Here is a 12,358-nt window from a genome sequence, read left to right as displayed (position 1 = left end):
TTTGAGTCAATGCGAATATGCATTACATTTTTTTGTCCAAAGACATTTGTAGAAATAAAAGGCTGTAGCTGGTTTTAAAGTAACACTAGTAATAAGGGGAAAGAATGTACAAAAGCTGCAAGATAGAAGATACCTGAAAATAAGCCTGAGATGGGTTTAGATAAAAACCTCCAAATCTGCATTTTCTGTTTTATGTTCCGCTAATTAAAATGCATTACTTTTGCACCCATAGCTCTACATGAAGTTAGTATTCATTTCTCATATTTTGCATTTTCCATGTGGTTAAGAGAACCTAGGTCTAACTGTTCATTACCCAAAACATAAGCATTACTGGCACACATATCAGTTTCCTCCTACTTTAACCACTACTGATGTCAGTGCAGACTTTTCCAAAACACTGCAGAATATATAAAGTCACCCATTAACTGCCATCTTCATGAACACCATGATTTGCAAACTTATTGCATTCATCGGTCTCTGCAGTGCTGGAGGGAATGGTGAGTATGCTGGTATACTTCACAATATGTGAATTCCTGAAAAGCAAATAGATTTTTCTTGTCAAATGCCTTGTACCAGACTTCCAAGAAAATGGTTCCTAGAATACCATTTTGCTGTTTTGGGACCATATATATTTCTGTCTTTTTCGTGACAAATTTGATTTAAATATTGTATTTTTGCAAAGATTTGTCGCAGATAAGGCATATATAAAAATTGATTATATACTGTAATAACGTGCAGTTATAGCTTTATTTTTTTTTCAATGATACTGAAGCATTCACTGAGTGGGTTTCTTAAACTCTGCAATCTCAACATCTGGATGTACAGTATGCTGTAACTTTGTGTTCTGCAGATCTGTGCTATGATCAAGCATGTTATGTACAGATTTCTGAATAATTCAACGATATGACACAGTGCATTAAACACTGACTTTCATTTTCATAAAGTATGGATGGTGCACGCTGGCTTTTAAATGTTTTCTATGATGTCGTTTTCTAATGCAAAGTGGCACTGCAAAGATGGAAATCACTGCTTGACCAAACAGAAGCACATTCACAGACTTTCACAGAATTTCAGAAGCCACCATTTCTGAAATGGATACAGTATGTAGCCACCGACAGAAGTGCTTTCCCAGTCTGAACAAGGAATTTTCTGTTCAGCATTATAAAATACCTATTAATATTCTATGTCCTAAGGAAAGAACAGATTGAGTGGACTAATTGACTTTACTTATGTCCAAAACAAATATATTTGCATTTACATTATCTTCATGTGTTTCTGATACAATATCCATGATTACAACAGACGTTTTCCAGTTGAAGTGCAAATGAATTTTATTACTTTGAGATAATACAGTTTAGATGCACTAATGGCTTTGTGTTCTGGTTTACTATTGGTAAACAGTAGGACCTTACTAAGGTACCATCTCAGATGAACAACAGAGATGTGAGAGTTTCTAAATGACCCTTTTCTTTGATGAAACAAGACATCCTTGACACTTCAGCTGTACAGACTTTTACCTGGCAAAGCTGAAAGTTCTAACTTGAAAAGAATATTTGGCCAACGAAATTCAGAACTAAGAATATTGTCATTTTTTTACCTAATATTACCTGTCGCTCAGCATGCATTTCTGTTTAATTATTAATTTTTTGTATCAGTGCAGAATTTAATGTGAAAAATCTTTTAGATTTCACTTTTCTTTTATGGATTCACCTTTAATGAGTCTGCACTTGACATATAGAATTTACAGATTTTAATTTAAATTGTAAATTAAAATCGCATTATGTTTGCAACATTTCCTCACTATGTCAAATGTTGATGATTTCTTTAGTTACAGATAACTGTGTAAGTTTTGTATGGCTTTTATGCTGAAAATAATGTGGTGCCATTTATTGCCAATGTAGCACAGAGGGTGTGTGAAGTGTGTTAAGGCTGAAGGGTTTCAGTTGACCCTTTCTGTATCTAGTTAACACATCAGAGATATTCTCGGAGACTATCTTTACCAGTTTCATTCAGAGCCAGTTAAAGCAAGGCTAATATGTGGTTTTGGAGATGAAGATAAACATCAGGGTATGACCCTGAGCTGGAGATTTTGCTAAGTAAAACTCAGTGCTACCCTTTCAGTTCCGCTGGCTTCACAAAAGTGTGGTAGTTACAGGAAATGAAATTGTTTGTGTCTTCAAGACTGAGAGGTGTTTTTTTTTGTTTGTGTGTATGTGAGTGAAAACAATCACTGAGGAAGTTCAAAGTCATTGGCTCACTGTTGCCCGACTCAACGCCCGCTTGCGAAACCCGAAACTGAAAGGTGCGACTCTTCTCACGGGCATCTCGCTTTTCACCAACAGCCTTCAAGGTCTTCCAGCCGTACCGGGTGGTGGCCAGCGATGGAGTTGTCAGGCTGAGGTGCGCCTTCCATTTTAATGGGAAGGGCGAAGAGCTCAGAGTCACGTTGTATCGTGGAATGGGGAGCGACTCTCTTGTGTGTGCCTCCTCTTTCTATTTGCCGAACTCCACCTTCGAGACGGAAGGGCCTGTAGTATGCAGAGGAGATGCCAGTAAGGATGGAGTAGATCTCACAGTGTCTGGACTGCAGGGTGCAGATACAGATCTGTACCGCTGCAGTCTGGAAATCATGTATCCACCGCCCTATCGACAAAGATACGGGAATGGCACTATCATCTACATTCCTGGTAAGACTTATTTATTTTAGAGTTCTTTGAATACTAAGGTGATATTGCATATCTGGTGTGCAGATTGGATCTATGGTTGCTAGCAGAGAACCTGGAAGACTCGGATCTCAAGGGAATGTGGCATCATGTGGAAATCTGTCTTATGCAGAGATCTGGAAACAGAACAAGTCAACAGTCCAAAAGTCAAAGTAACTGTAGTTAAGTACTAACCTGCTGGAACCAGGGAAAATTGGGAAAAAAAAGAAATATTCTCTCAGAAGTGACAGCTATGGCTTTTTAAAGGTTGAGAAAAATTAAACAAAGTAGCTTTAAAATGAGGAAACTTTAATATTCTCACCGCATAATAAAGTAACGCTTTTTTGTTGCGTGGGAATGTTCCAATTGATCATGAACCACAGCAACAGTGTGAAATTTCATTGTACGAATAAAAGACGCTGCACATACAGCAGAGATAAGGGAGTGAAAAAAAAATGAGGGCTTGGAACATTTAGCATATCTTAAGTAATTCTCTGTGGTTACTGAGCTGCCTTTTTCCTGTAAAGAAGGGGTCTCCCCTGCCCCCAAAATCACGCATTACATATCCAAATCAGACGTCATTTTGGAGGGAAATTACTTTTTTTTAAAAAGGTTTGCAAAAGGAGGCGGATTAAAGAATTAAATTTATCCATCTGCCCACAGACACAGAATTCTTAGTATTTTCAAATACTTTTTAACACTCTAATTTCTGATTACTTACAGAAGAAACAAAGTGTGCGGATCCTGTTGTTTCTGCTGAAACTGACAAGGAAAATATATTATTTTTTTTGCCTGTATCTGTGCTGGCATTCATTATCATCATGACAATTCTCATCTTGACCTACCGGGTAAGTCTCTTCATATTACGCCAATTATGTACAGTTTTCACCCAGTGTCACAACCAAGCACTGCACTGTCCAGTATTGCATTTATAAGTGATTTCTATTTTTTTTGGTTTGTTTGTTTTGGTGATGTTCTGTGTTTTCTTTTCAAATCAGTAAAATGCAGATACTGGTTAACAGATTAATTCAAGTTTTGATTTTAGTCCAGAAAGTACAAAAAAAGAAACAAGTACAATGCTGACAGTCTCACAAGACTTCTGATTGGAAACAATTTATCCTGGAGGTTTTCTTTAAAAGGTGGAGATTAAAGTTTTCAAACTTTAATCATTCATTAATTTGTTTTGGTATGACTTTTCTTTTACATCAGTGTTGGCACTGTAAAATGTGCATAACAGAGCCATTTTCTTTTAGCAAGGACACTATGAAATATCTGATTTTGAAATGCATGTTTTCAATACAAATGTACCCATTCAGTACAAAATTAAAATGGAGACAAACCATCAAAGTAATAAAAACTTTGTGCAGTTAACATATTAATCGGCTGTGGTTCTTGATGAGTTTCCTCTTTAGTATACTGTACAGAAACTGACTTGTTTTTATATTTTTACAGATACTCAGTCTCAAATACAGAAAATCGGAATATGTGGACATGACGCCAGTGATTTCAAGGAAAGTGGACTGTCAGTATGGATATGAGAATTTCTTGTGAAGATGTTCTTTCTTTTTTTCACTCTTCTAAGCATTATAAAAATGATTTGTGTTTCAAATTCATTTTATAATTCTTACGTTAACATTATATGTTAAGTCTCATTTTTATTATTGACTTCAGTGAGTCAGATTTGCAATGTTAGGTGTGATTCTGCAGTGGATACAGTTGAATGATTCGGTAGCATTTTAAAAAACGCACAATTGAAGAATTTTACATCTTTTAAATACAGGTATATTTATTGTTCTAACACTGCTGGGTGAAGAGTGTCTACTTTGTCACGATCAGATTTATGGTTGAAAAGATTAATACATTATATGTAGAAAGACTCATACTGTATGTGAACAGTAGGGCCCATCTGAATCAATCCATTCCAGAATTGTGATGCGGCCACCTTAACTACATAAGTGCAAATCAGCAGAATCAATATAGCAATAAAGGAATTGGGAGTATCAAAAGTCTGGAATGGAGCAGACTGCAAGGGTGCAGGTTGTGTAATCCAAATTTAATGTATAATATTTTTTTACATACCTGTATTTAAGCTTGTCCCCAAAAATGACACTGTAATCCAAAATGTAGATTAAAAATCTCCTCAACCTGAATAAGTCTGGTGCATAGAAAAAAGCTAATTTCTTTACATTTTACAATGTTAAGAATATTGACACCAAAATCCGTGTTTGAAACCATGTTGTCTTTGGAATGACTTTTTCATGAAAGACCAGGCATATACAGTATTGTATATATTTATTATGCTATATATCATATATATGTGCGTTATAACAATAACAAGAAATCAGCAGATTATTCTTATAATCCTTTCCAGGAGGAAGTATTTTTCCTTACCTGAAGATGTCAATAGTAAGGCTGGACAATTTCATCCCAGAAAGGAAATAGTTACTGCTGTCTGCCAGCATCTCCTAACAACACAAGAAAATTGCTCGTGCTTATGAGTTAACACACTCATAACGCACACTTTATTAGTTAAATCTTTTCCCAGCTAGATGGCACTGTACTACTATTAACCTCTGTGTTCTTCTCAGTAGCTATTATACCTGATGTTTTTGGTATTCTGGAGAAATCCCCTTCTGAATTCATATACTTTCAGCAACAGAAGTTCTTGTAAATACTATACTAATAACACTGAAAATATTGAGTTCAACTGTATGATAATACAGTATGACCAATGTTTTACCTACTGTATGTTTTTGTACTATAATGTAAATATTGAAAAAGCATTAGATTGTTTCCTACATAGCTTGTGAAACGGTAATGCTTAATAAAGATAAAAGAAATTAAGTGTCTCTGCTTCGTGTTCTGTTTTTAAGGTGTAACAGAATAAATCTAGAAAATAATGAGAATCTTAAAAACAAGGTGTTTGAGCTGTGCCAGTGTGCAAGATGCAAAGGAACAAGTTATGTTAATTCTGAAGAAGGCTACACAGCTGAAACATCTTAATCTTCTTTTCAGTTTTCAGTGTGTAATTAACCCTTTACCTCTTTATTTAAAACAATAATAATTAAAAGAGAAAAAGCAAAACATTTAAGGAAACTGCCATTGCTATTTATTTACGTTATGTATACAGTATTGTGCATACAAGGCAAATAGGCAATAGGTAAATCTGTGTTTTTGCACTGTAGAATTTGCAGCTCAATTAAAGATGAAGTTTACTTTTGATGAGACAACAATTCTCACCAAAATTTTACAAGCTAATTTCCTGTATATTTAAAGAGAAAGAATGTTTTTTTTGCTATTTTTTGACTGCTTTGTCTTCTGTCTTAAGGCATTGATGGCAATCTACTGTATAAGAAATTAAGAGAAATACAAGGAAGGACAATACAATATTAAAAAAAATATATTCACTTTGTAAACATCGAAATATTTTTAAAAGCAATGGAATTTGAATACATATGTATCCTTGCATATTTAAATCTACTTCTAGAACACATACTATACAGTTTTATAACTCAAGCTGTGGAAATACATGTAAAGGAACAAGAAAGATTTATTTCATTCTGAAAAGAGGAGAAAAGAAACACAACTTTTCGACTGTGGAGCCTTCTTTTGTGTTTCTTCTCTTTTCAGCAGGGAATGAACCTTTACTTGTTCCTTTGCAGCCTACGCATGCTGACGCAGCTCCCTACAGTATTTGAACATAAATACACGTATACAATAAGCATACATTTATTCTTAATTTCTAAAGAAATGTTTCCCATGACTACACATGAATCCGGGTTGGATTTCTGTCAGCATGGACCAAATTAATCACATACTGTATGAACACAATCCTAAACCCTATGCTCTTTTACACTGCTTCTCATTGCCAGTGAGTGTGTTCGGTTGTGATTAGTGCATGCTGCTTGTGCATTTCAAATTTCAGGTGGTAGAAGACACAGTTCCATTTCACACCCAAGTGCTCAGCACATGCAGCATTTATAGATATGAGTATTGAAGAACCACTTCAAACCACATCAGTCTGCTCATGATTTTAAAGGGGTATGCACCATGTTTCATTTAAGATAGTGGTTTTGGAAGTTTGTCAGTACACACCTTATCGAGTTTTGCACATGAACAGTGAACAGAAGAGTCTGCGCACATCCATGGGTCATCACAGAAGTGTGAAGCTTTATCCCTGCGATTTGATCACAATACCAGACAAACTAGGTTAGTTTAGCTACGCATCACAGGAAAAAGTGTGTGAGTTATTTTACCCACATACTGTATATCAGTATTTGCATTGTCTGTTTTTTTTAATAGAATATGTTGGCCACTGAGAAAACATGTCTGTTCAATATGTCTAGTATTTACAGGACGATAAGTCATTTGGTGTAGTATCTACAATGGAGCTACAGTAGCTGTGTTCCAGAGCTCTAAGCTGTTCTTGTGAAAATGAGGACCTTTAGTGATTTTCTTACTTTAGAACTTCATTTCCCTTTGTGGAAGGACGCAGGGCACCCTACCTCATTTCTCTGTACTGGCAAATGTGTCTCTGGTCCCTCTCTTACTTGGTTTTGGTACTAAGTACTGTATATCCTGCACATATTTGGCAAATATGATACAGAAGGTATATCACCCTTTGTGCTTAGAAATTGCTATTAAGATATTGGATCATTCTTTGAAAGGACAGAGTTTTAACACCTGCATTTTAAATTGAGAGGCGTATGTAATAATGTATTTGCAAATATTGTAATAAATAATTGTAATGGAGAGGCCAAGAAAATGCATTCCCTTCCTGTGCTTCAGTGTGAATGTTCATGCTGTTGTGAAAAGACAATGGAACACCAGCATTCATACATGTAAGAGATCTTTTTTTTTATGTCGCTTTCCTTACTGCACCAGAGATGTGTATGTGTTGGGCTCTCTTCACACTCCATCTTCCTCATTTCACTGATTAATCCAAAAACATCAAGGTATGACATAATCACTATCACAGTCAGCCTTAACTGTCTGAGCTTTAAAGTACCGTGTTGCCAGTTGCTGGCTCTCTGTGCTTGGAGCTTCAGATCCAACAGAGGCAGATTATCTGTTAGCTGGCAGGCAGCTTCTTTTTGCACACCATCTAATATTACTGTATGTTGCTTCTTCTTCATTAAATCTGCAGATCAGTTAAAGCTTCCCACACCTTTTGTGTTTTGTATCACAAGTGCTACACACTGTATGTCTGTGATGCTTGGCACACCCACACAATGCACAGAAAGCTACATTCTTTGCTACTCTCCATTGGATTTCATACTGAGATGCATCCTTTTAGAACAAATTTAGCTTTCTTTTTTTAAGTTGTGCACTCTGTTTTATTGCAGGCAAACAAAAGCTATATTTGTAACAAGGCAAAATGTTTGCGGCATTCTGATAGAGGGTCATGAAAAGTATTGTCAGTCTCAGAGCTACAGTGTAGGCCTTTTAAATCTGACAATCCCAGTAGCGTCAACTGCAAGGCCAGACTGAGAATACATGAACCCTGTCACCCTGGAAACCAATCAAGTGTGTCTTTGAGAGGCGAAAAGAAAAAACACAAATTATAAACTGGAATAACCTGCTAAATGGACACAAATCTACCTGCTTCTGGGCAGGTGTTCCCAGTCCTCATCCTGGAAGCCCATACACCTGCTGGTTTTTATTCTAGCCAAGCTCTCTGTGACACAACTCAACCCTTAATTGACTTAATAATATGATTCATTTGCACTTTTTGTTTTCATGTCTTGTGAAGAAAGAATTATCTGCTGTGCAATAAACAGTTCTCTAAGAATAACACTAACAGTAAAATAGAAAGGTAAGAATAGAATAAGCATAACTTATTAGTATCAGCTAACAGTCTGAGCAGCATCCTCTCCAGGCATCTGTGACAAGGCTGATAGGTCAGGCAAGGCAACTTGTTTATTAATACAAGAATAATACAAATCTCGCATCTGAACCTTTAATATACCATAGTCCGTGTTATGTGTTGCAGATGGGAGACGGCCTGGAGAAATATCAGGAAGAGGCTCAAGAGAACCTAAAAGAAGCCCAACAGGCCCAGAAGCGTTGGTATGACCAGAATGCATGCCACTGGGAGTACAAGCCAGGTCTTGCTCCTGCTTCCCTCTGCAAAGAGTAGGCTGCTGGCCAAGTGGCAAGGGCCTTACACCATCCTGCATAAGGTGTCACAGATGTCAGAAAGGGCATGCCGTGGAATGACCAGGAGAGCAAAAAATACCCTATGCGTAGTGGCAAAATGGGAATAAGCCCTGGCTCAGGAGGTCAGACGATGTCGGGTAGAAACCTATGCCCTTAGGCCGTGAAGGAGACGACCTGGTGCTAGGTGGGTCTCAAGATACCAGATCCCTCAATGCTGAGCGAGGAGGAAAGGGTGACCCGGAAATATACAGTATAGCCCAAAGACAAACCGGAAGGACAAGCAAAGCACAGGGAAACTAGGAACAGGACAGAGCAGGAGCACTCTCTAGCTGTAGAGGGCATGACATAAGGTAGGACCGGTTACAAATGAAGTTCACCACCCAGGCAAGGGGAAGGAAAAGCAGACGTACCACATGAACCTCATTAAGGAATGGAAAGAAGGGGAGTCTGTGACCTTGCTTATGGTGTGTAAGGTGGAGGAGGGAAAGGATGACTTTGCCGATTTAGAGACATGGAAGCAGCAGGCAGAAATGAACCTAAAACACCTGACTGTGGGCCAGGTAGCTGAGTTGCAGCAACTGTTTGTGGAGTTTCCTGCCCTGTTGGCACAGAAACCAGCATCCTTCACCATGCCATTCACCTCAAGAATCCTACACCAATTCGCCACAGACCACATCGCGTGCCTGAGAGGGTAGCTGGAGTTCTGAAAGCGCAGATCCAAACCATGAGAGTTGTGGGAGTTATTGAGCCATCGTTCTGTTTTAAAATAACTCACTTGGGCACCCCTCCTGCCCTCCCTGTGACAATCCGTTTAAGATTTTCCATATTATTTACTGCTGGAAATGTCATCACACACATACTTACTTTTCAGCATGATCTTGACCAAGATCTTTGGTCAAGATACATCTTTACCCAGAAAAGGCCATTTTCTTCAGTGTCCTGAAACCACTCGCACAAAGTGTTATGAAGCGTTTTTCAGGACCCTATGCAGACAGCAGAATCCGGAAAGGAGTGAACAGACACGGGGAGGAGACGAGTAACTGGGCTGGTAGGAGAACAGGGGGGAGTGACGAGTGTGCACTGGTGCTAGGGAGGGCGTGGTCCAGGCGAACAAATCTGAGGACGTCCGTAGGGAGAAAACCGGAGCAAAGTCCAAAAGCCATGAAATCCAGGAGGAGATGAAAACAAAACACAGTTAAAAGCCAGAACGGGATCCGGTGCAAGGACGGGGAATAAAAACGGGTAACGGGACCAGGCGCTCCAAGTCCCGGACTCGGCTGGTTCAGGACGCTGATAGGAGGCGAATGCCCTCAAGCCACGGACGTAGGGCAACTTGGTGGTAGGCGGGCCTCCAGGCATCCGTCTTCCAATACTGAGCCCGGAATAGAGTGAGCGTCTGGCTTTTGTAGGGAAGGGCTGGAACAGGGAGCAGATGCACAAAATCAACTAAAATGTGAAAGAGCCGGAGCGCCCTTAAGGGGGAGGGATTACAATCATGACACAACGTGTCACTCAGTAATTGACTTCAGCCTCAGAGCTTACAGTAGATTGCACTGCTAATGGAATGCACCCATAGCGTTTCAGTTCGTCCCGCAACATTTCATCACAGAGGACTCTGGAGAATTGAATCAAACAGGTCTAAAGAAGTGAAACTGTTTGAAGGTCTGGCAAGGTCTGAAGATTATGCGTTATGCTTAATTTCTTTCTTGGATCTTTATACCGACTCCTACTGTACATAAGCAAGCCCCCTTTTTAAAAAAAGGTACTTAATCCAGGCTTCCTGTTGTTCTGTCAACATCTGAGGTCCACACACTGTTTAACAAAGGAGAACGCACTGCACAGGACTTGATTCTTTTACGAAAAAACATGTACTGTACACTCTCAAGAGAAGGTTAACCTTTCATCTGGTGTATCTCGACTGTATGGATGTCTGCATGTTGAAAGGGTTACCCTTGCTCTTGCTTAAGTCTTGATGTAACCAAAACTACCAAGCTAAAATGGCTCACAGCCAAAGAACAAACATATGTCTCTGTGGCTTAGTTGGCAAAAATAACTGCAACAGAGAAACAAATTTGCACCTCTGAAAAAGGTACTGAAGAGTAAGCAAGAGGAAACAACATGAACTGAAGTGAAGTAGAAGCTATGAAAATTTCCAGCTTTGGGAAGACATTTTGAAGTGAAATATGTGGCATGATAGCTTTCTCATAAAGTTAAAAATAAGAACTTGGATCATGCTTTCGATACAATATTACATTTATATAGATGGTGAGATAGTTCATGCCTCATCATCACACATCTGGTACTGTATATTCATATCTTTCAACAAATCCACTCAAAGCATTCCAAATAAAATCATGGCTAATGTTTGCCAAAATTCCAGTTAAAATGGTATAGAAAATGTCCAACACACAGTGGCAATCATCCTTACTTGCTGAACGCTTTGCTTTCTGCTGCATTGGAGGTAGTGACATCTCAGAATTTACTTTCTTTATCAGAAAGTCTTCAAACTATTCATCTATCAATATTCATCATCTTTCTATGAATTACCTTCTTCATGAGAGCTATCTCAGCATGTGTCTTCAGTTATTCTGATTGTAAACCAGCAAAATCTTTATTTCTGCTTCCCAGGTTTTATGGGAGCCACATCAAAAATGTTCGTATACCCCTGTTTACAGTTTGTCTCAGTTTCCCAGATTGTTTTATTTTGCCAGATTTAAAAGTCCCTGAGAGACTCTTTGCCATTCCTAATCCTAGATAGCCCAAAACAAGAAGGACTTCAGGAATTCTTAAAAGTGGCCTGTTAAAAATATATTCTTGTATAATATGTATGTATAATATAGCCAAGCTTCATATGATTACATAAACTGCATGTAAAAGTGATTATTGCATTTTAAGTACTGAAATACAATATCTGCAAGATATTACACTCTTTGGATTTTCATTCTAGCTGAATTCAAACTTAATTGATCTCATACAGTAATTAACCTAACAATGTTCTTGAAAAGAACCATTTTCTTCCTTCAGCGAAACAGCAGGAGTTTTCATTTTCCCAATGAAATTTGACAAAACTGTGAACTTGAGTTTTGTATTTTAAACATTTTAAATGTTTCTGGGTGTTGGAGGGCTAATAAGAAACAGTTTTGAACCATAAGGTCGGGCTCATGAATGTCTGAGGAGGGTATGTTCAGATTAGAGATTAATTTCTCGGATTTTATTGTCAACATTTGTCACTTTGTTCCATAAGTATATCAGCTTGATTTTTGACAAGATGACAGAGAGGAAATGACAAGAGTGTTCAGTTCCTCTGTAAAATTAATGATTATTGAGGTCAGTGCCTTTATCTTATACATTTCAGAGAAACACCCAATAGAACAGGAAATGAGGTACACGTTCTAAAAAACAAAGGTGTTTTTTGATGTGTTTTTCCTAGAGCGAACAACTTATCTCTACTCCATATATAAAGGGAAACTACTACCAGTGTATGCTGCTGTTGCAAA

The 12,358-nt window shown here is 38.1% G+C and overlaps 1 protein-coding gene across 1 annotated transcript; it reads left to right on the top strand.

Annotated features, from left to right (window-relative positions):
- The first annotated feature begins 436 nt into the window (after positions 1-436).
- Positions 437-5,546, top strand: cd28 (CD28 molecule). Its single transcript, XM_088931001.1, has 4 exons — positions 437-497; positions 2,343-2,687; positions 3,426-3,550; positions 4,155-5,546. The coding sequence occupies exons 1-4, from the start codon at positions 437-439 to the stop codon at positions 4,251-4,253; spliced, it is 630 nt and encodes a 209-aa protein (XP_088787127.1). The 3' UTR covers positions 4,254-5,546.
- Positions 5,547-12,358: the final 6,812 nt, after the last annotated feature.

The sequence above is a fragment of the Atractosteus spatula genome, chromosome 13 (genome assembly GCF_055471065.1).
Source record: "Atractosteus spatula isolate fAtrSpa1 chromosome 13, fAtrSpa1.hap1, whole genome shotgun sequence".
In the NCBI taxonomy this organism is placed as follows: Eukaryota; Metazoa; Chordata; class Actinopteri; order Semionotiformes; family Lepisosteidae; genus Atractosteus; species Atractosteus spatula.
Note: the sequence above shows the minus strand (reverse complement) of the source record. Positions and strands in the feature narration are given on the sequence as shown.

What these genes read in the sequence shown, in the direction of transcription:
- cd28 (XM_088931001.1), top strand. Translation starts at nt 437, where the DNA reads ATGAACACCATGATTTGCAAACTTATTGCATTCATCGGTCTCTGCAGT. An exon ending in CTGCAGTGCTGGAGGGAATG is followed by an intron (nt 498 to 2,342) that starts GTGAGTATGCTG and finishes TTTCACCAACAG; the next exon opens with CCTTCAAGGTCTTCCAGCCG. An exon ending in TTCTCATCTTGACCTACCGG is followed by an intron (nt 3,551 to 4,154) that starts GTAAGTCTCTTC and finishes ATATTTTTACAG; the next exon opens with ATACTCAGTCTCAAATACAG.